The following is a 24,191-nucleotide window of genomic DNA, read 5'->3' as shown; positions in this document are numbered from 1 at the left end:
ATTGCATATTTACAGAATCTGGATTCAATGAGGGAGAATTATTAGATGTACTTTTTAAGAATTTTGAACTAGATAATTTAACTTTGACATTAGACCACACACCTCCAATTTCTGAGTATTTTTTATTTATTTTTTGGTTGAAGATAACGAAGTCTTCATAGTCAATCAGTAATCAACCAATGATCACTATAATTGAATCAGTCAAAATGGCCAACCCTATTTCTTCCCTTGTTGTTCCAAATTACATTAAAAAAAATGTGATAAAAGTTAAAATATTCTCTTCCTCCTTTTGCAGGGGACCCTCTACAACCCGCTCAAGGACCCCTGTTGGTCCCTGGACCCCAGTTCTAAAACCACTGCACTATAAGAACACCCAGTGGTCGGCTTTGTTCATGTTTCCGACCGACATCGGCGGAGAGCACGGTATTTGGGAGCGGCACTTGAAGGCATCACTTCCTGGGAAAGTGGGAGGTGAATGTTGTCAACGTGACTGTCATCAAGTAGCGTTAGAGGGGCAGAGAACAGCGGAGAACAGTAGAGAACAGCGGAGAACAGCAGAGAACAGCGGAGAACAGCAGAGCCGTCGCTGCTCCGCTCCTCTGTATCATCGGGACTTGGAAAGTGGCCGGGCGGCGGATTCAGGGGAAGATGGAAATAAGTCGTCGTTTTCGAATATCTCCTTTGTACGCCTCTAGAGCCGCCGTGTAACGTTCAGGGACAACTTACCGTACATTGTGTTTTGCACATTTTCCATTTTTTTGGATCCCAGCTAGCTAGCTTAGCAGCCAGCCGCTGACAGTGTCAGACACACAGGTACAGGGGAGAGGAGGAGGGCTGGGTGACAAAGGAAGGTGGCGAGGTAACGATGAACCGCTTTCGAAAGTGGCTGTATAAGCCCAAGGTAAGTTGTCGTGCATTCACGGGCTGTGTCAGCTCTGCAGTCTGTCTTCTTGCTTTTATTTATTTTTTTAAATGCATAGCTTTGGAGAGGGCTAGCCCAGCAGCCGATCAGTGGGGCTCGCTGGCCTGATCACTTCACCACACATCTGCTGACGTTAGCCTGTGATCCTGATGTTACACTGTATTAACCAGCAGCTCTCCCTTTGTTGTTGTTGTTGTTGTTGATGTTGGTGCTTTTGTTTTCAAGCGCTAGTCAGCTAACTGTGTTACAGCCTGGCAATGTACAGTGAATTATACTGGCATTAATGTTACATATTGGTGAAGTGAATTTCGTTTCATATTGTAGTCACTGGTACTTTCTTTGTATAACCTCAATAATAATAACAGTAATATGGTCATTGATAAGAGCAGCAACAATATTGATAAAATGATAATAAAAATGGTAATAATGTCAGTCATTTTACAAAATAAGAAATATATCAAGAGTAAAATAGACAGGAAAGTAAATAAAATGTTATCTAGAATTTTAGGCAAATCATTTTCATTATGAATTAATTTGCTGGTTATTTTCTCAATTCATTGATTTTTTTTTTTTTTTTTGGTGAAAATAGTAAAAAATGAGCATCACAATTACCCAAAGCCCAAGGTGACGTATTCACATTGCACATTGAGTAATAGTCCAAAGCCCAAAGGTATTTAATTAACAATCACATGAGACAAATAAAACCAGCTGCAACCACCAATTGATAAGCTGTAACTAGGTAAAATGTTTGTCCATTTAGGCTTTAAAAAATGACAGAAACAACTAATTGATTATCAAAACAGTTAATTATTTTTCTCTAATTGTTTGATTAGATGAGTAATTGTTTCAGCTCCGTTGCATTTGAATGGGTTTTATTTGTTTGTTGATTGTAGACATCACCCCGAACTTGTTGTTAAAAGCAAAGCGCATCAAATAAACTGCTGCTCGGGACCCAGGACACAACATTTGTAGGCGAAATCATCACCTATTGTGGTGAGCTGCTAATGGATGTGCTGTGATTCTTTAAATCAAGCTCAGAGTGTGGAAACATGCCTGACACAGCAGAGGGAGTATTGAAAGCCTGGCCGCTGTTTAATATATGCCAACTGCAGCACTTTTTAGGATGAGTAAATATGAATTTTTCTACAGGGAGGGAATTCTTCTTTTAGTTGGATTTAGAAACTCTATCTACTTCTAGAGAATTCTGAGCTTTAGATGTTGTCATATTTAACGTGAGTTTCCAGCCTTTATGTGCTCATAACCTTGTCCCAATTACTCATATCCTCTTATGGAAAGTTTGCTGTTTACAGGGAAGACTGAGCAAATATTCTTTTGAAAAGCACTTTGCGAAATGATGCTCACCACTTGTACTACACAGTATTAATGCAGCCTCTTCCAGGGAATGAGTACAAAAAGATTATTATTGTCAACTGCAGAACATTTATATAAGAGCATTATGGAAATGTAAAAAAAATAAGTCCGTAAACTTTTTGTACTCAATTAAAAACCTTGACTTCTGATAAAGAGACTGAAGGTGTAAAGCTTTTGTTTCTAGTCCACACAACAATGTCCAGAGCAAGTCAACAGACCTGAATAACATTGTAGTGTGTTCAATGTATGGCGTCCTTTCAGTGCACAGAGAAGGGTCGACCTTGCATCACAACTGCTGTAAATTGTCTGCCTCCAAAGCAGATTCTTCTATTGATAGTAACTGAGGAAAATATACTGCAGACATCCTCTTAAACAAGCTGGTGAGCGTGGTGCAGTGTTGTCTTTTTTTGCTTTACATAAAGGTTTGTCAACATGTATTTCTTATTGGCAGTATAAGATGATAAGTCTCTCTGGTGATAGAAGAGTTTCTATATCAAACGATAATAGTAATTGGAGTTTTTGCACCAGTAATGTCAGACAGGGATACAATAAAATGCCTTTGATTATATATTATCCACCTGCTCTTTGCCGCGGACACGCACCTGCGTCATAACTCTTTTCTCTGTTTGACCATGTTTGCTGTCACAGCATTTTGGTAGTCCATTGTTGGGGTTAGGCCTAAGTGTCGGGGTTCACCAGAGTATTGTCACATTCATGAATGACTACTGACTCCTCAGTGCTGAGCTATTACATCACTGCCTTTTCTGCCAAATCGCAGCCATGGTAGGAATTAGCAGAATTACCCACAGAGTCTGTGGGTTTTAAATGACCACTTCTGCCTCAAAGGAGTGAAGAGAAAAGTGCTAAAAGCCTCTGTAATTATGCCAATCAGCATGAAAAGACAACAGTAATGAAAGGAGCGTGCAGATCACTTTATGCTCTTGTTACTGAACAGCAGCTAAGCTCGCAAGTAATTTCTCTTTTGCACGGAGAGAAAATATTTCTGTTTTAATTAAAATCTGTGCCCAACCCACATTTTCTGGCATTCATAGTTGAACGCCGCATAGCGTTGTCATTTTGCATCAACAGTAAGCCGTTTATTATTGAACTATGTTCTCCTGGAGACAGAAAAGTGTTGAATCAGCATGTTCCCTTGACTGAAGCGGAGCTATTGATATTTCCAGAGCTGCTCTTTACCTCCCCAGATAAGTCCCACTGAGGAGGACTTTCTTTTGCCCCTGCTACACAATCCCTTCCCAGTGTGTTAGAGAGTAGTGTGCAGCTCTGTGTGGGACATAATATACCTGTCTATTCTGCCCCGACTCTGCCGTCAAAGTGCCAAAAAGATGAATGTGTAAGAATGGATTGTCCTGGTCTTCTATTAGCCTGTTAGGGGAAAGGCTGTAATGGTTAACCCACCCAAATTGAGGATATACGTCTGTAAAGGGAGATTTTTCTCATTCCCTCCCGGCCTTTAAACTGGTTTAGCTGGTTTTTGTGTGAATAGTTAACCTTGTTCTAGGTATTCTGTGTTATTTTATCTGACTGCTCATCATTTGCTGAACTTTGACTGTACATTCTGCAGGGAAACGTTTTAAATGGGTAAAAAGAAGCTTTGGATTGGGGGAAATCAGGGGAGAAGTATTCATAAAAATCTGCTTCATCACACATCCCCGCAGCAGTCCCAAACCAAAATGACCTGGCTCAGGTTTCTGAGCAGCCAAAATGGCCACAGTCTCCTCTCCTCTTCGTTCGTCAGCTGCAAACTTGCAGAGTGACTGATGATGAGAGAGAGAGATGTCAGGAGGCTAAACCTGCACACTTCCTCTGTAGCCTGTGTTCCCCTCTCGGTTGTTATTCCATCAGGCATTCAGGAGCTGACCTTCAGCTCCACACCACCTCATCTGTCAGTGTGACGGGCTTACAGCTCACAACCAGGCCGGGTTGCACTCACCTCCATCTACAGGATGCTACTAATTTGCCTTTCATTCCACCCCGTCTCCACAACGGACAGTTCAGTGCGTGGGTAGCTGATACTTTCTGCACTCCTCCTTATCGAAATGTCAAACAGATATCGGTGTGTAACAAGGTTGGCTGTTTGCAAGCGTATGAACATGTAATGCGAATGCCTGAATGCTTTGATAAGGTCATTGAACATCTGACAGGTCACTTGAGAACTAGGAAAAAATGTGTCTTCATTTTAGAAAAACATGATTATAATCAGGTGTCATAAATCTTATAAGGTTCGACTATAATAAACTGTGTATAAGTAGTTTTTCAGTGTAACTTCTTAATTTTACCTCATTATTTCTCTCACAAATTCCATTATTTACATCATTAATAACAGTGTTATTTGTTTATTCATTTAGTGTAGCACAAATGTATAGCCTCAAAATTTAAATTTCAATGCCTTACCTCCACAGACAACACAAGCTTTTAGATTTGAATGATTTTGTATCATTTGTAAAATGCTTGTTTCACAGTTTTAGCTTTAGTATATAGAAAAATAAAATAAAAAGGACATTTGGCTTGTAAAACATTGCAAACATACATCTGTAAGTGATAAAAACTTTTATTTCAGTGAAAAGATGATATCTAGAAATATTAAATCCATACTGGTAGTTGACAAGGTAGCAAAACCTGTACAGTATGATGTAAACCAGTACAAAAAAACTATATTTACAGCCATTTAGTTACTTAAAAAACTATCAAATATTATTAAATCATTATTGGGCTCATCATTTCAGCTCTTAATGAGGGTTTTACCTACATATATTTAATAGTTTAAGGTCAAATCTCATGAAATCATCTGTTTTGTATACAGAAACAATGGTGTGAAATCATTTGTACACTTGTTACTGAAACACGAGGCATAAGTATTTACCATGGTCATAAATCATTGTCAAGCTACCATAATAGATGCTTTAGAGATGTTTGTCTACACTGTCAGAAAGAAAACCCGACATGTTGACAGCTGATGGTTTCAACAAAGCAACACATTTTTACTTATCATTCACTCAAGAGCCAGTTTTTCCTCTGTTGCCAGCTGTGTGGGCCCTACTTAAAATGCATCAGTTGAATTTGATTTTGAAAGGAAATGTTCGTCTATGAAGAGGTGGCGGTGACACATGGTTAAAACGGCAGTGATAGTTATTTATGTCTTATTACAAACTTATAGTATAGTTATGTTTCATATTCTTAATGCTTTTTATATAAAATCTGTGACAGTGCCTACGAAAATACAGGAAACATTTTCAGCAAACTTTCTAGTACATATTGTTTGAAATTCATTGTAGATGGCTCTTTGTACTCTTGTAGTTGATACTTAAATTAATTTTAATTTTTTTATTTTTTTATTTTTCAATTGAGGTAGTTGTTTATTATTGTTTTAAATAAAATATTGTCAGATTTTTATTTGTTTGGAATAGATGTAAATGTATATGTGTTAATTCTACAGCTGTAACAGTTAGTTGATTAATCAATTAGTCGGTCCACAGAAAAACTATTTAGGTATTTTTGAGCAAAAATGCCCAGATCCCTTGTTCCAGCTGATCAAATATTATGATTTGCGGTTTTTCTTAGTCTTAGACCAATCAGCTATTTAAGACAATAATTGGCAGATTAATCAATACTGAAAATGATTAGTTGGAGCCCTAAGTTACTCAGTTTATTCTTGATGAATTTTAAATGAATTACATAATTAGTTATTCTTGTCAATATTTAGGTGCTTTTCCAGAGCTTATGACAGAGGAATACCTTTCACATATTTCCTGAAGGTTTCAAGGTTATTTTATTGTCATTTAAAATGTAGGGTTGTATAATGAAATTCAGATATTGTACCCTTTATGGGAATCCTAAAACAAAATAAAAATGGATTCATACGTTTAATCAATAATTTCCATGATGAGCGCCACTCTTTTTCGTTGGAAATATTTTGTACTCCGTATTATTAAATCATGGTGGTTGATTTCCTCAGTAATGATTGTTCCACTCTAGAGAGCATGACAGGTCTGCCTGTCTGTGGTAGGTTCTGCTCTTGTTTACATGATTTATTTCACCTTCTTGTTTGCCCTTCATTTGTCATTTTTCACTACCCTGGTTCGCTTGTGAATATTGCTAAGAAGCAAGCAGGAGAACTGAGAGCAGGCAAAGCAATTAGGATCTTGTCTTTGCAGAGTTGGTTCTGCACAGTTGGCACAGAGTTGATGGAAGAGGGAACAGCAAACTGCTGAGCAGCGGCCAGCGTGGCTTCATATTTAGCCCCGTTTCTGGAGTTCTTTGTGGATGTCCCATTCTGCTTACCCACCAGCCATGCGGTAATTGATTTGGTGTCAGCTGCCTGGATTTAGAGAGCTGACCCAAGTGCAGATCGAGACAGGCAAGGCGATTGAAGGCCTTTTTAAATTCATTGCAGGATTGGAGAATCAGGACCCGCTGTCCAAGGTGTGGGGAAGCAATGATTGAAGGAAAGTAGCTGTGGAAGAAGAGTGAGATTTAAAGGTACCACAGAGAATCAGTTAGTCCTGGTATCGACTAAGTGGCTGTGCTCATTTTCTACACCTCGTTTCGTATTGGTAATAATTCAAACTGTCTGTTTTTTTTAAATTCCTCTCTTCATTTTTACCAATGATAAACATAAATCCATTCAAGGTGCCCTTTGTCTATATTATAAGTCCGACTATTCTAGGTAGAGCCAGAAAATGAAATGCCACCCCTCCTGCTCAGGGCTCTGTCTTAGCAGCAGGGGAGAATGGGAGGAGAACAGTAGGCCTGTATTTTTGGGATTAGATTTTGGCCTTGGTTACAGTTGGCAGGAGATAAGATGAGAGGATATCTCTCTTTAGCAGCTCTAGTGTTTCTTCTTACTGGATGCTAGGGCTGCGATGAAAAGAAACCCTGAATATTTGACAAATTGATCGAAGATATTTGAACTCATATTTTAATGTTGCAGAGGTGCAGCACATTGGGTATGTTGTGACGGTGAATTTGTGGTTTTTGATAGTGATACAGTCTTTTTTTAATTTGCTAAAAGATGTTGAGGGAAAGATGAATGACAATGTTCATACCGAGTGCTGCTGGGCAAAAAAAAAAGCTTTGCTGTGGGTAAAAAGCGGAAAGATGCAAACAGATAACTGCTACTTGTTCATTATTTATGTATATTTTAGTTCATTTATTACTTACTTAGTCATGCAGTTTCAGGTACAACCCCCGTTGCACAAGCATGTCGACAAGTTGACATACATGTAATCTCCACAGACAGCAATCAAAGATGTGTGTTTGCACAGACGCGTACAGTTGCTGTCCACAGCTGTCATTGTGTATAATTTGGGATAGCCTGGGCATTGCCAGCTCTCAGTCGCTGTTCAGAACAATGAATGGTATGTGGACAAACTTAGCCTGGCTGTGAGTCATGCACATTCTCAACAGTGAAGAGGAGATGTGGGTCAGAATTGTTCAGAGGAATCATGACAGTACATGGGTTGGTTTGTTTTGAGTTTCCTTTTGTTCAGTAAAATTCTTAAATGTCAAGCATGCCATTATTTTTTTGTTGCTGGTGGTTTTGTGTAAAGATAGGGGTCCTGCGTCTTCGCCAATCTTCACCAATCTTGTCATCTCTTCCTCTTCAGGGCTCATACACTCCACGAAAAATGTCAAGTTGTTGATTTCGTAAAATCTAAAATCTACTTTCCCCTCCGTAGCCACAGTTTTAACCGCCAGTTCTGGATTGTATAACCAGATTATTTCTTGCATAAGAATTTCCCTGCAGTTGCTGGGAAGAGGGGTGTCCCCACGTGTCACCACACTACCATCAGGGGATCCTGGACATGCCTTGTAGCCACCTAAATCCTCTGCGCCCCCCTGTGTAACCTCGACCTGTCGTGCTAAACCATGTGCCAGGCACATGCACAAGTCATTGCTTAGTCCAAATGCCAGATTAGTGTGGCTCTCTGAGAGGAGACAAGCACACAGATTATGCCATCAGTCCAGATGGGCAGACCACTCTGAATATATTGAGTCAATGAACTGAGTTAAGTCTGTAGTCTGCTGTGGATCCAACTTTCAGCTGGTCTGTGCAGAAATACTCCTCAGCAGTTTGTGATTAGTGCCGCTGATTTAATTGCACATTTATTTAATAGAAAATCTGTCCAGAATGACTTTAAGACATTTGGAGTTTATGCCTGAAAGGTCATCACAAATAACTTGGTAGCTGCAGAAAACAACAGAGGGGAGAAAGAAACTCCTGATGCAAGCTGAACATGAAAGGAATGTCTCAACACAACTGAACCTACAACACTGCATTTTTAGAAAGATAATACTTTTTATTCTGCCAAACTTAATATAAATAATGGTCGAGGAAGTTTCCTTGTTTGTTACCAAAACGATTGGCTCGCTCTTGCCAAGGCTTTTATGCTGAGTCCTGAATAATAAATAAGGTGATGAACTGTATCCGGCTGCTTTTTTGCCAGTCTGCCAACTGACTGGATAAAGCAGAGTGAACTGGTTTCCCCCCCTACAATATTTGCCTCTGATCCTTGGAAGGCATCCAGAAGGCAGCAAATTGAGCCTGGAATAGAGTATGGAGGGCAGAGACAAGGTTCCTCATGAGTCCCTTAAGTGGGCTCAATGTGCACGCACCGATGCTATGGACGTTCATGAAGCATTAGCCTGACGGCCTCCATCATCCGAGAGGAATGAAACCCAGAATCAGCAGCTCAAGGAGAAAGCTGGCTGAGATGATGTAGATCGCACAGCACCAGGCATCTCACGGTAACACGTTTCAATAAGAGTCACACTGTCAACACACTGTCATTGATTTTAATGGTAAACAAAAGGGACAGACATTTCACTGAGTCATCAAGAAATGATGTGATTGAGGGGGTTTAACAGTAATTGTCACTCTGGATGAAGTTGTGGGTGCCTAATAGTCTAAAATGATGGGTCTGTGACCGTAATGGATAGAGTTTTTGAGTCATCTCAAAGAGAGAGGGCAGCCAGGACAACTGACAGCAGGAGTATAACGGGAGAGTGGCACACCACAGGGGACAAGAGCTGAATCTGCTGAATCATTTCCTCACTTACGCAAGGTAGAGCTGTCATTGGTGGTGATGACACAACTCGCAAGTTCAGGAGTCAGATCTCCAGATGTTCACATGCTTGCTTTTGTAAAACTATTTTAATATCCTTATCGGAAGGTGTTGTTTTTCAGCTTCTTAATTTAATAGTTTCTCATTTCATGTCACCTCATATTTACTTTTTTCAGTCAGTTTTTGCTAGTTGTAATTGACCACATCTTTTTTAACCATTTACTCTATATGTGCAGAGTAAAGGCCAAGGCCAATGCTGTACTGTGTGCCAACCCATATTATGTAAGCAGATGAAAACCGCCACTTGTTTTGACAGACAGCTTGCCTTTTTTGCTTTTCAGAGTCTAACATCACTGACTGATAGTCCCTGTAATGAGGTAAACATTACCATTCAAGGCTTTAGATTTGAGTTTCAAACAAAGGATTAGTCTGTATTTTATGACTTACATGGCCCCATCTCTCTTTTGCCGTGAGCCAGGATTTGGTTGCACCAGCTGTTTGAAAGATAGTTTTGCTAGTAAAGACTTTTGCGTTATGTCGATTGGTTGCCAGGAAACATCTGTAGTACTGTCCGATCAAAAGTAGTCAACTATGTAAACAAGAAGTCACTTAAGCATTACAAGCTTTAACAAAAGTGCCAAATATAGCTGTTTTAGGAGGTCAAACAATATATTAAATCCTACTCCCAATCCTCTGTAAATGTAGGTATTATATATGCATACATGGAGAAATATTTGACAATATTCAATCTCACGTTGGTGGCGTAACAAACTAGTTTGTCTGGTTAAACCTGAGTAATCTCCACTTAGTAAACACTTACTTTATAACTAGGCTGAGGTTATAACAGCTGATGCAAGTGGCTTCTGGTTCTCACATTGGTGTCGGAAATGGAGAGGAAGTAGACATCTACACTTTGTGAAATTCAATGATCTGTTTGTATCAGTCATGACTTATTCTTTTCATACCTTTTTTCTAATATTTGATAAATGATTATTCCACAATGCACCAAACCAAGTAGCTGAAGCATTGCTGCCTATCTAAAAGTAAATCAGCACTTCTTGAACATTGCCTGCCTTTGACTTTTCCCCCCATGATGCAGTGCTGCAGGAATGTTCCCTCTTGTGTGAGGAATGCAGCAGGAGGAGGCTATAGGATGGCGTCTGTCTTAAATACTTCTTTTCTTCCTCCGTCAGCATTGGCCTATATGCTTCAGAAATCTCAAAATGAATGCCACCACTCTGTGGGCCGTGTTGTGCCTGTGCTAGAAAAAGGTCTTTCACTGTCTCCCACTCCTGTTTCCTGTTTGGTCATCATGACATTTGTGTCATACACTCACTCATTGTTGTGCAGTTGTGTAAAGTTCAGTCAAATCTGACTCCTGACTGGTGATATCATTGCCTTTCTCACTGTTCAGAGATTAAATTAGGATGTAAAGATAAATACCTAATCTTGCAGTGTGTTTTTTTAAGGGGAAATCTGACCATTTTCAATCAGCTTTGTATCATCACAACGTGGGTAGGATGTTCAAATGTTTAACTTCCCTCCACATTACCTGCACCCAGAACTCCCTGCTCATTTGCCGGCACAGTCACACTGTCTGGCTGTAGGGCTGTTGTTCGAAGTACAGATTGCATTTTTTCGTATGCACGTGAAGTCGGATCATCACAAAGGAGAAGGAACATGGAGGGAAGGTAAACATTGTTAATTTGCATATACTACCCACATTGTAACGATACAAAGCTGGTTGAAAATCGACAAAGTTTCCCTTTGAGGTTTCCTTTGTGCTCAGTTCCCAGTAGCCTAAACATTCAGAAAAAAAAAAACACTTAAATGCATTTCCATTATAGTAATTCCAGTGCAGTAATGAATAATACTATTTACAGTCATCTCTCTCCTGGGTTTTTATTTTTTTATTTTGCTAAAGCACTGTGACTGTCTATTCCCATTCTTCACAGATCACTTGTATATAGAGCATGTATGTGATCTTGTTAAGAAAGAACACTAGTGAAGACTGTGAAACACTTGCCAGGTGTAATACAGCCTCAGAGTTGCCCATTTATTTTGGCTTAGACGCCTTTTCTCCATTGCTCTTTTAAATATTTATGTAAACATGACATAGCTGAGACATCAAAATTCACACACATGAGCAAAATGGGCAGAAAGATTATTGATTTTGCTTTGTGGGACAAACAGGGTTTTATGTCGGCAAGTATCAACTCCAAGTGTCCTTGGCCAAGAAAGGAAATTGCAATCTGCTCTAATCTAGCGTTCTGCTGTTCTGTAACTCACCCTACTGTAGCTCTCAATTACCTGTGGGCAAAACTCAAGTATCACACATAAAATAAAATATTACAAATTATTCTTCCAACTGAATTACCACCCAACATAAATGTGACTTTTTACAAAAAATAAAGGTTACCACTTGTAAAAATAAAGCCTTCCCCATATTAATTAGGATTTAGTCTGATGCCATGACATATATCTCAGTCCTCCAAATAACCTTTAAGATGTTGAAAATATGGTTTTCCCCCTCACAGCAATAATGCGACAAGTACTGCAGCTGTAGGTTATATCTCTGTGTTTCTCCTTGCTGTTTGTTTCATTATTAATGAGAGAGAGTGAGGGAACAGCACCATGTATCATATTCAGAGAGAGAAAAAGCGAGGACCCACGGGGGGAGCAGCACGCAACAGGAAGCACTGCAAACTTAAGGGAAAAGGTCCTATGAGAGGTTTTCGGTAAATACCAGTATTCAGTTTAACTCCATGAAAAACACTTCCAGAAAGTCGACACAAGCCTGGCAAACGAGCCTGTTTACCGGTGTAGCTCTCCCATCTTCCAGTCTGCACAGTCATGCTGTCCTTTTAAGCTCCCGCACCGTCACTGGGTCCATGTGGTTTGTGATGATGCACGTAGGCATGTGGTCGCCATTTTCAAAACCATTAACCTTTCGATCAACGTGAGCCCTCCCCAGGATGTGTGTGTGAGTGCAGTGTTTGTTGGTGTTGTGATTAAAAAAAAAAGAGTATCTTGATTGTCCTGTAAATTTTCTATTTCATTTATTTCATTTTGAGTAAGCAATAAAAATAATCAACGCTCGTGTTTGTGTTTTTTGTGCATCTGTGTCTCTTCCCGACCTTGTGAGTTTTGGCCGGACGTGTTGCTCACCCAGCAGTGAGTGATTTTCAGTGTTGTGCTGCAGCACTGATGGGAACATGGTGGGAGATAATGACATAAATTCGCTACCATGGCCAGGGTCTTTAAGGGGCTTCACACTGTATTAACCTTTGTTAATGCCTCTTGTCGGGACTAAAGCCATTCTTTATCTTCGGCTTCCCATACTTCTTGAACATATGTATGAATTTGTATAACCTGTGTATTGTGTTTGGCCATAAATCACCAGAGTACCTTGGCAAATGAGAGAGCAATCTGTTGTTAGGATGGCCTATACAATGGCCTACTTACCTGGTTTTATTTTTGTCTCTACAGATCTGCAGTATGTTGCTGTATTATGCTGCCTTCATGTTTGTGCTATGTTACCTTGACATAACTGTTCACTCTATCTCTTCCTCTCTCAGTTTTGTGTTTTTTTTTGCATGAAATAACTTAAAGAGTTACAATACCTTCATTGCTGGGTATTTACAATGTACAATTGTGGGTGAAACTCTGCTAACTTAAATACTCCACCTGTTAACATCAGGCGCTGTAGTAGCACAGTGTCGTTGTAACCAGGAGACTTACTGAGCATAATATGTCACTCGTGTGTTGACTTGCCCACGGTAAGAAAAACACTAAACATGAAGCTGGTTTTCTGGAGCCTGAAGCTGTCCATGCCTGACACTGTGTTTCACTCATGCAGAGCTCTAAACAGTGCAGACCTTAATTCCCCCAAGCACTACACATGGAAACGAGTGTAATGAATGAACACAGTAACTTCAAGCAGGTCAAGAGTGATATTTCTCACTTTTCTCTCTCTCACAGTTTAGTAAAATATGAGAGTCTGTACCAGTTATTCCTTGATAGCAGACACATAGCACAGTGTCACAGTGAGACTTCCAACTTGTCTTGGCCTGGCCTGTACTCTGTTTACAGTTAAATAGCAGTCTTGTTTGCTTTGATGTCCAGTCATTTCCTCTGTAAATATTGTGTTGTTTTGAGATGTAAGGTCGGGTCACACGGCTCTTGGCGGTCTGATATTTCTGGCCACAGCTTAGGAACAAGTTAGTAACAAGTAACTTTTAACCACAGGATTGCTCTGATGGGAAGGATGTTCGCTGACTCAAAGATGTTTCCGAGATATATTTAATATGGTGGTGGCATATGATCGGAAATCAGTGGATGTAACATCCAGCAACTACAGTTTTCATGAAACGTGGACTCTGTATCTGACATTTGGAGATGTCATCTTGAGCTTTAAGAAATTGTGATAAGCATTTTTGAAAATTTTCTGACATTTTATAGACCAAATGTCTAATCAATTAATTGAGAACATAATTGACAGATGAATTGTTAATGAAAGTACCCTTAGTTGCAGCCCTAGTGCAAACTACTGTACGTTGTGGTATAAGATGTAAAAAAAAAAAAACACAGTCAATTAAGTGCACATGCTATACACATTATTAAAAATGACCTCCTTGTGTCTCTTTGTGTTTCTGTGCAGAGGACGGACCCTCAGCTCCTGGCCCAGTTCTACTATGCTGATGAAGAGCTGAATCAGGTGGCCACTGAGCTGGATGGCCTCGACGGCAGGAAGGACCCTCAGAGATGTACCCTGCTGGTCAACCAGTTCCGATCTTGTCAGGTCAGCAAGGAGAAACCAACACACTCACAGTCATCATCTTTCTATGCCTTAATTTCACTAAGGAAACATTCTAGTCTGTTTAAATTACTATCGTTATTTCATTCATTCATTATAAATAATGGATAAAAATAGCCCTTAAGTGGAGTAAAGCTCTTCCTTTTCATACTGGCCATTAAGAAATCCCTTCCTAATGCGCTTTCCATGGGAGGACAAAAAAGGTGGACAAAAACCACAGTCCTCATTTTGTATAAAAATTTATTCAAAAGTTACTATGAGGCTTGTGAATCTATCCGGTAAATGAACCCCCAGCTTGGATTTGACTTTAAGCCACAAATTCTTATGTTTACTCTCGACCCTTTTCCTTCACACAATCACCCGACTGGAGCTTGGTACGGCCTGAACACTAAAAATAGACAACGCCCTTATCACCCCTTTTTGGATACAGGCGTGGTGATAGGACTGTTGCCTTACCAAATATTGCTCGCCCGGGTTCTGATATCAAGTAGTTTTGCTGATAAGACGAGATAAGTAGACATTGTTTAGACTTTGTGTGTCATGTGGGTTATTAGTAAATGGTTACAAGAGCGGCTTCTTTTGTAAGAGGCGTTTTATAACTGTAGCTTTGATTGAGGTAATGTGTAAAATTGGACTCTTACGTCTATGCAAAAAGTGCTGAATGAAACACAAACTGGGAGTCATATGATATGTTGATATGCAAAGTTATTGCATGTGGTGATACAGGGTATTGTTTCAGGTCTTTATGTGGTCAGGGCTGAGAGGAGCTTAGAAGGTGATGCATGAGTGATGGCTGCCATGCTGCATCATGCTGAGAGCAAGCTGGAGGTGGTGGAGGCGAGGTTGTCATCTGGCCCGTTGTGCCTTAGCCACCACCCCCCCCACCCCCCACTGCCACAGCACACAGGGGAGAACCACTTAATAAGGTCATCACTTGATCCCCGACTGTTCTGTCCTTCTCCCCTCCATCCTTCCCTCTCCCAATCTGTCACCTTGTTTTTCTTCTCAGTTTCTTTTTCTTTTCATTCCTCTGGTGCTTTTCTTCCTCTTTCTTATTCTGAATTTTTAAAAATGTATTTTGTTATTACCCCACACGGAGGCTTTTCAGCAGTTGTAAATGACTAGCTGTTTTTTAGGATGCGTCTGTGCCTCAGATTAGATTTCTCACCCTACAAGTTGCAGTGAAAATGTTTTAACAGCAAACTCTCAGCACTTGTATGTTCAGAGAGGTGTCATTTCAGTGGCGTGTGACCTCATGCGTTTGCAGAATGAATTAAGCAGCATGATACCCCATAGCCCCAAGGCCCCAAGAATAGAAGACAAGTGCACTCAAGCCAGAATTTTGCACTTGAACCTGCCACTGCAGCTATCGGCTCTTATTCATGGGCCTCTGTGGGGGTTTCTGGCATGCTGCTCATATTATGATAGCACGGCTGTTCTTACAGTGTGGCTCGCTTTGTGTGTGTTTGAGATGGACAGAGATTAAGTTGGATGGCATACTCAAGAGACAGAAGAAGAGAAAGGGTCTGAGATAGACTGTGAAACGAGTGAGAGATAAGCTGAAAAAAAAAGGATAAAAGCCAGTGTTTTGTGACTCTGGCGTGTCAGGTATCACGCAGGAATCATTGCCTCTGAATGATTTGAAACCAACGGTAGTGAAGGTTATCACCGGTGTCCCCTGTTGGGAGATGCTCACAGACAGTGGAGTGGTACTCAGACCCAGCCAAGACACACACACACAGCACACAGCCATAAAGGAATCGGTGGTTAAGCTCTCGTTCTCAAAGCTTTTTAATCTTTCTCCTCGGGGCGAGCAGAGAAAGACGCAGTGCTGTGCCTGACAAGATTACAGTGCACAGTGCAGCTGCGGTTGAGTGAAAGGCTCATTGTAAGTCATTGTTATGGCTGTTGTACATGCCAGCGGCACATAAGCTCTTGATTAGCTCTTGCTGTGTGTGACACTGCATTTTCACTGCTGGAATTATGGGCTTTAGTTCAGTGTTTTTATTGAGGGAGAATGTAGCTGCGAGGTCCTTAATGGTCTCATGTGCTTGTCAAATTGTTTTCATTCACTTCCTAATCAATGGTGTTTAAACACTCCAATACAATGTCCTTCTTGGAAGAGGTGAAGCTTGGACTATTAACCAACATTAGTTAATCAAAGTAAACACTGAGAAAATTGATTTTGACTCACTCGTGTTTATCCCGCCAACTAGTTTTTTCAATTTTGTTTTCTGTCACTCTTGTGCTCATCTGCAGGACAATGTGTTGAACATTATCAATCAGATCATGGATGAATGTATCCCCAACGACCGGGCCAACAGAGACTTTTCTGTGAAGTTCCCCGAGGAGATTCGTCATGACAACTTGGCAGGGCAGCTGTGGTTTGGAGCTGAGGTAGGTATTCCCTCCAGCGTCAGTCTGGGAGAAAACAACCGTATACAAGTTCTACACACGTGCATAAAAATACTTTACAGTTGTGGTGTTTCTTGATCGTTGAGCGTGCCATTGTAAACATAATTTTGTCTGTTTAACCTTCTGTACAAGGCGAGATCATTAATGATGTACGTGTTCTTGTGCAGTGTTTGGCTGCCGGCTCCATCATCATGAACAGGGAGATAGAGAGTATAGCAATGAGACCCCTGGCTAAGGACCTCACCCGCAGCCTGGAAGAGGTACGCAACATCACCAGAGATCAGGCCCTGCGAGACCTCAACTTGTACACAGACCGCATGAAGGACGCATTGCGACATTTCGACAGCCTTTTTGCTGAGTTTGAGCTCAGGTAAATGAAGGACCAGACAATTGTAAAAAAGTTTAATCCACATTATTGTCCTCTAAAGGACTTTTTGGTGCCAAAAGCTGTGAATGTCATTACATTTCATTTTCCTTTTCTTCTATTGCCAGTTATGTGTCAGCCATGGTGCCTGTGAAGTCTCCCAAAGAATACTATGTACAGCAGGAGGTGATTGTGCTCTTTTGTGAGACTGTGGAGAGGTGAGCTTGCAGTGGAACAATCATTTTAAAGAATTACAGCCTATAGAGGACTGCTGTCTTCGTCTAAAATTTACCAGAATCTAAATAATTTGCGGAGATAACGTGGTTAACTTTTTGTATTGTTTCCCCCTGTGCTCAGGGCCCTGAAGCTGGGCTATCTCACACAAGACATGATCGATGACTATGAACCCGCGCTGATGTTTACAATTCCCAGACTAGCCATTGTGTGGTAAGTGTTGCCTGTCCTCTCCATTCTTCCGCCCACTTCTTTGTTTTCTTGTCCCACCTGGCCTCTCACCGAATTTTAAACATATTTTTTAGTGGGCTGGTTGTGTATTCAGAGGGACCTCTCAACCTCGACCGAAAGTCAGAGGACATGTCTGAGCTCTTCAGGCCTTTTCGCACTTTATTGAAGAAAATCAGGTACAGTCTGTGAATATTTAATGTCACAAAAAAATATATTTTATCTTTTTTCCTCTATCAGTATGTTACAACTATCTTAAAATGATTTTGCAGAGACCTGCTACAGACCCTGACTGAGGAGGAGTTGATTACGCTAGAGAGGAACTTGTGTATCTCTCAGGATGGGGAGTTGTCCACAAACAGCACACCAGCTCCAGTCCAAGAGAATCACTCATCCTGCAGTCCTGCTAATGACACCTCCAAGGCAGACAGTGAGGGGGAGCAGGAGCATCTGGCTCTGTTTGTCTGTCCCAGCCAGGAGGAGGAACCGGCGGAAGTGGAAAAGGGCTGGGAGGAGGTGGAAACCGAGAGGGGGGAGGAGGAGCAGGAGCAGGGCCTGCTGTGTGAGGAGGCAGAGGAGGCTGAGTTGGCCTGCTCCATGCAGTACGATGAGGAGGAACTGGAGCAGCTCAACATGATGGTGTACCGCGTGGGAGACGAGATGTCCACCCTGCTGTCGCCTCCCAGCCAGGGTCAGTCCCCGGCACACCATCCCCAAAGAGGACAGGCGGGAGGCTCCAGTGGTGCTTCCAGCACTGAGGCCTCTCCCCGCAGGCTCCTGGTAAGCCGGGGAAGGACAGGCATCTATGTAGAGGAGGAGGACAGGGTCTTCCTCATGGAGGACCTGGACGCAGCAGGAGACAGCATCACCAGCATCTCAAAAGAGGCCTGTAGTTGTGTCCCCTCTCCTTCCAAAGCATCAGAGGCTGCCCGTCCTGTGCAGCGCAAGCCGGGACCACGGCCAGACTCTACCAGGAACGGCTGGTACTCTGAGGCCCAGTCAGAGCAGCCCTGCCCACAGCCACGCAGCCAGAACACACACTGTCCTAATGCAAAGCATCCTCCTTGCACTTCTGCTCCCGGCTCTGAACCTCTACCTTACACCAATGGGTGGGAGGTAGGTTTGGAGGGGACAGCGCCTGAAACGGCCGAAGTCATTGCCCACCGTATGGGTGGGATGAAGCTGTCTGCCACGGTCATCTTCAACCCTCGCTCCCCCAGCTTGACGGAGTTGGCTGTGGACAAGTTGCTACTGCCGAGGCCCGCCCCCTCTGAGATTGAGCCCTGCGGCCCCCTGGTGGCCACTCACTGCCTGCTCAACTCCTGCGTCTGCTGTGGGAGTTGTGAGGACAGCCACGAGGATGCCATCACTACAGAGACCACTGGTCTCGGGTTAGGCCTCGCCCTGGGATTGGACAAACACTGTAAGACAGCAGCCCCCAGTACCGTCATCCAGTCTTCTGCTTGCCGGCTGCCCCCTCGGGTTCCCGAGCCTCGTAGTAAGGGTGAGCTCGCCCAGTTGACTCCCCCTTCTTCCTGCTGCTCTGCAGACACCCTGGAAGAGGATTCAAACTTCCAGCTCTGTGAGAAGTGCCTGGTGGTGGCTCCAGGGCCGGGGCATCGCACTCAGGACTTTGGCTCCAGCGGAGGGGATGGACCCTCCCCTTGCAACCACCAGCTGGGGACTGAAAAGAGGCAGCAGGCCAGTGGAGGCTGTCACAAGGAGACGGATAAGGACAGGCCAGAAACTAAAGACTCAAAGAGGGACACCAAAGAGGACAGCAGGAGGAACTCCGGGTATGCTGCCATATCTATGAGTCATTTCATTTATCAGCTTTTTGATTTATGTTGGAGTTATCTCTTTTCTTTGGAGGATGTAAGACCTCAACACAGTCTTGCTTCAACATAAATATCTGTTTTACTTCATCATATATTTTGAATTATCCTGTTGCTTTCATCCATTGTGTCTCATTTTGCACTTTGCCTTATGTTGCCTTAATAATATACCAGTATGTTTCTTTTACCATTTTGATTGTTCTGTTCTTTTATTTCTCCTTTTTTTTTCTTTTTATTATCGGTTGTTTTTAGTTTTCAGAACTCTCCCCTCAGCTCTGTGTCAGGTAGTGACTGTGAGAGTGTGTCGGTCACCACATGTAGTCTGTCAAGCAGTGCATACACTCCCAGGTAACTAATCACTCATGAAAGTGTGTGTCACTGTCATATGTTTGTGAGGTTTTTTTCTTGCCCACGCTCTGATAGTAACTAAAAAGTCCTTGTATAATAGATGAAAAGATTTCTTTGTTCATATCCAGTCTTTATTCCATCCTTTGTTCTCATTCAGCCATTGATTGAAATGTCAGTCACTCCTTCCTGTATGGGCTACAGGTGACAGCATTAATTTGCCTCTTGGCTTAGACTGTAGATTTAATTAGGCACATGCTGGAGTATTGATGTCCAGTATAGTCAATGGTAAAAGCAAATGCCCTATATACAGGGAGTGAATTTGTTTCCTTTTCAACCTTCATTTTATATACTACATTCGTCATGTTAACTTAAAATTGACCATGGATGAAACATAAATGTGTAAATTATATTTGAAGAGTTCAGGAAAAATAACAACGATCTTTGCCCTGTCTCTCTTCCCTCCCTGCAGCCCTGTCAGCAGTCTGACCCCCAGCTCGGGGACGTCAGAAGACCTGGACCATCAGGAGATCCAGCTGGCCATGCAAGATGCCAAGATGGCTGCCAGGAACAAGATCCGATCACGCTTCCACAGCAGCAGCGACCTCATCCACCGTCTCTTTGTTTGCATATCAGGTAAAAGCTCTCACTCTTTATACATCGCTCTCCCTCCTTCTTTTTGTCTTCCCCGTGCTGATATCCATTTTGTGTTGCAGGTGTTGCTGATCAGCTGCAGACCAACTATGCTAGTGACCTTCGCAGCATCCTCAAGACTCTGTTTGAAGTTATGGCAACCAAGTGTGAGCAGGGTGACAACGACAAGCAAAAGAAAGGTGAGGAACACCCAGATGCTGTACACAAACTTCTTTGGCTCTGTTGCTCAAAATATAAAATGTGCTTGTAAAGATTATTCTTCTGTAAACTTTACGTTCATTGTTATTGTTGTTGTTGGATATGATGGATATTTTTATAATAGCAATGTATTAAATCACAATATGAAACGGACGCCTCCTCACATGCCTCATGCCTCAGCTAGTCTCCATCAGAGTGTCTCTAACTGTCAACAATCAGTCACACACTACACCAGTTTTAGTCTCTTCTTCTATGGTCTCCAGCAGGTCCTGTTCTGCGTAGTGCAGTGTTGGAGGACTGTGCTCTCTGTCAGGAGACCATATCTTCTTCGGAATTGGCAGCTAAGGCCCGGGAGGGCCAGTTCGAAGGTCAGGAAATCCACAAACAGACTCACTCAAAGTTTAGTTGAAATGTCAGCCTGTTCCTTTCCCTGCACTGATGTCCAGACAGGCCTGCTTTGTGTTAACTGTTTCTCGTTGGCTCCGTGTAGACCCTCCAGACTGGGTGCCTGATGAAGCCTGCAACTCCTGCATTGCCTGCAAGGCTCCCTTCACTGTCATTCGCAGGAAGCATCACTGTAGAAGCTGTGGAAAGGTACGTTGACTGAGGGGGCAGCCAGGTGGCAGAATTCTTCATTTAATGTGTAGTTGATCAAACTGATCACATTGTGCGTCGTCATCATATGGATAATAACTGATACATTACATGTGTCATTTCAGATCTTCTGCTCTCGCTGCTCCTCCCATTCTGCTCCTTTGCCCAGATATGGTCAGGTGAAGCCCGTCAGGGTGTGCACACACTGTTACATGTTTCATGTCACGCCCTTCTACAGCGACAAGGCCGGCATCTGACCCCAGATCATCACCGAAAGCACACAGTCCACCACAACAAGAGCATATGCAACAGACAGATCCACAGCTGTGTACAAAGCAAAAGCCACACTGCTCTGGTTTAACTGAATGGTCGTCATCAAACCTGCTCAACAAGGCTTCAGAGTAAGGCCATTTCAGATGACAGAGCAGAGAGATGAGACACACACAGCCACAAGTGATGATTCGCCCTGTTTCTGTTGCTTCGGAGAGACTATTGCATCACTGGGAACCAAAGGGTTTGATTTCAGTGCCCAGCCAACACACACAAATTCACGAATGCCTGTCTGACTGAAGAGGTGCAAAAGGGAGAGGGGATAAACAGGCAATAACAGATTTTGAACTGGCATTGTGCAACAGTCCTCTGTAGCAGTTTGCAGCACAAAATCAGTTGCTTTAGGTGTAAATGAAAGGACTTGTGACATATTTTCTTATGCTTTAGCGAGCTTCCTACATTTGTGCCAGAGCTCCCACGGGACTCGGATTACTCAAAAGAATGTAAGTCATGATAACCATGTAAATAAGGAAAATTCTGGTAATAGCTACACTACAATGTCAACAGTAAACGGTTGCTGTTTATATGGGAACTGGAAAGCAATCTCCACCCGGCTACCGGTCCCAGTAAAGCAAAAATGAAAAACTGACAGCTTTTATATTGAGATTCCTTCAATGGCAATGAATGTGTAATTGTGTAAATCACTTTGTGACATAGGGTCTCGGTACCAACAGGTTTGACCCACCTCTTTATGGCAATGGGCTGTGCCCCTTGCTTTTACAGTTGCACCATGGCATGTTTAGTCTTCTCTGGGACTCCGCTGCACACTGAGATGGATAAAAGGGATTCCTTAGTCATCACTGTCAGGTCTTGAAGGCCCCCTAGTGGAGAGTTGACCTCTCTTCGCTCAGTGCTCTCATCACCATGTTGTGAACAATTTGTTCTGAACCAGAGGCCTTCTCAGGTGCTGGCCTACAGACTACAGGCCGATTATTGCCCATTGATTTCTATTCCTCACTCTTGATTCAGTGCAATATTGTGACTACTACCTGCAATGGTCTTGCACATTTTAGAGACAACCCTTTGCTATTTAGATTGTAGTTCTAGGCCATTTATTAAGAGAAGATTGATTGGGATTTACACTAAATTATTTCCACTTTTGGCTCTGGTGGTACTGTTGGACAGGAACAAATGTTTTGTTCCCAGACTGACATCATTTGCTCCTGACTTCCTTTCTGCTCTTAAATCTGCTTCCATTGCAATGACGGCATACACAGTATCTTCCATGCTCATTATATATATATTACAGTTTGAACATCTGAGTGGTCTGAAGTGGCCCATTTACAAATATGGACCTTTGAGCGACATTGATGGACTATCACATTATGTCCATTCTGCTCTGATGTAAAGCAGTTTCTCAGGCATTACATAATCAAAATCACTCACCTACTGTTGGATCAATCCTATTTTCATCAAAGAACATATAGACTCACTTTGCAAAGGTATGTTTTTTTTCTTTTATAAAGAACAAAAATAATGTATGAAGCTATAATTACTTTTATGTAAAATACAAGGAATCATGCAGTAATGAAAGGGCGGGATATCCTATTATTGTTTCAGAGCTTTGTCTTATTTTGTAAAATTCCAGGACATTTCCATGATAAGAGCTGTGTGAAATATTCAACAAACAAATAATGTTATATAGTTTTAAATGCGATGTATATTGAAATAAATTACTTTTTCCTCTTTAAAAATGTCTCCTGATCACTTCTCTTTACTTTTACAGCTAAGTATTATTGAGTTTCTGCTTTGAAATGCCTTGCAGCCTTTAATTTATAATGCCATACTGATGTACAGCTCCACAGGCTATGAATTTAAGACAGAACACTGAGATGGTTCAAACTTTTAATAGTTCAGTATCTTTTTTACAACCCTTTTTATTGGGGTTTTCAGAGTCAAACACACAGTTGGAAACAGGAACACTTTTGTGTAAGTATAAAGAAATAAAAAATACAATAAGATCATAATAAATAGAGGCTATGGGAAAGGGTTAGTGTGCTGTTATTGAAGTGGTCTATCAAGGGTTGCCAGATCTGGTAGAATAATTAGTTAAGTATCTTTCTGATTTGAATAATGACTGACTGAATACTCTCCAAAGATGTTCATTTACAGCTTGGGGCTATTTTAGTTACCATTTGTCAGCTTTTCCTGCCACTTGAGTAGGCAGTGTGGGCCTAGTCATCAGATGAGCAACACCCTGCTTAGTTGAATTTCTGAGTTTTGTGGAGAGTTGCGGTGACGCATTATTAGAGCTTCAGATCCCACGTAAACCCGCAGAAAGATCAGCTTGCTTGTCATGAAAATCTACTGAAAATGGATGTGAAATGTCGTCTGTGGCTCTGGAGGAAGCTTTCTAAAGAAACCTTGTTTTATCTTAATAGGAGTTTTAGAAAGTTTGTGTTTCAAAATGAGGGCATAGAATTTCAAAGATGTGGATCTTTACCAGACATGGAGGATCTAATTAAACTGCTACTGGGTTGCCTCATGGGAAGCTTTCTTGAGGCAGACTAGAAACTATAAGTCATGATATCTCAGCTTCGGCTGCTTTGAATTTGAATTAGTTTTAACCAATCTCTTGGAAATACCACAACTTTTATAGGACTGTAATGGAAGAGTGCTGCAATAACCCTCTAAAAAATACATGGGTAACCCTCAATAGTTGCTGTGTATGTGACTTATTAACGTGCTTTATTCCCTACAACATACAAAAAAGTGCTTATGTCACAGGTATAGCTGTCAGTGCTGGATTAGAGGCAAATGTCAGCTACACAGCATACACCTATAACATATGAGTAAAACT

The 24,191-nt window shown here is 41.7% G+C and overlaps 1 protein-coding gene across 2 annotated transcripts; it reads left to right on the top strand.

The window, feature by feature from the left end:
* The first annotated feature begins 464 nt into the window (after positions 1-464).
* Positions 465-23,069, top strand: zfyve28 (zinc finger, FYVE domain containing 28). Of its 2 annotated transcripts, none has more exons than XM_035674595.1 (14): positions 465-901; positions 14,039-14,179; positions 16,454-16,591; positions 16,777-16,979; positions 17,102-17,191; positions 17,331-17,420; positions 17,513-17,614; positions 17,708-19,231; positions 19,523-19,618; positions 20,088-20,251; positions 20,332-20,448; positions 20,734-20,835; positions 20,958-21,061; positions 21,187-23,069. In XM_035674595.1, the coding sequence occupies exons 1-14, from the start codon at positions 866-868 to the stop codon at positions 21,316-21,318; spliced, it is 3,039 nt and encodes a 1,012-aa protein (XP_035530488.1). In that variant the 5' UTR covers positions 465-865; the 3' UTR covers positions 21,319-23,069. The 2 variants fall into 2 exon arrangements, with proteins under 2 accessions (XP_035530488.1, XP_035530487.1); XM_035674594.1 differs by having other exon boundaries at positions 466-901; positions 20,731-20,835.
* The last annotated feature ends 1,122 nt before the right edge of the window (positions 23,070-24,191 follow it).

The sequence above is a fragment of the Morone saxatilis genome, unplaced genomic scaffold (genome assembly GCF_004916995.1).
Source record: "Morone saxatilis isolate NCDOM2014 unplaced genomic scaffold, NCSU_SB_2.0 Contig3, whole genome shotgun sequence".
NCBI lineage: Eukaryota > Metazoa > Chordata > Actinopteri > Moronidae > Morone > Morone saxatilis.
Note: the sequence above shows the minus strand (reverse complement) of the source record. Positions and strands in the feature narration are given on the sequence as shown.

What these genes read in the sequence shown, in the direction of transcription:
- zfyve28 (XM_035674594.1), top strand. Translation starts at nt 866, where the DNA reads ATGAACCGCTTTCGAAAGTGGCTGTATAAGCCCAAG. An exon ending in TTTTGTGAGACTGTGGAGAG is followed by an intron (nt 17,192 to 17,330) that starts GTGAGCTTGCAG and finishes CCCTGTGCTCAG; the next exon opens with GGCCCTGAAGCTGGGCTATC. An exon ending in CAACGACAAGCAAAAGAAAG is followed by an intron (nt 20,449 to 20,730) that starts GTGAGGAACACC and finishes TATGGTCTCCAG; the next exon opens with CAGGTCCTGTTCTGCGTAGT.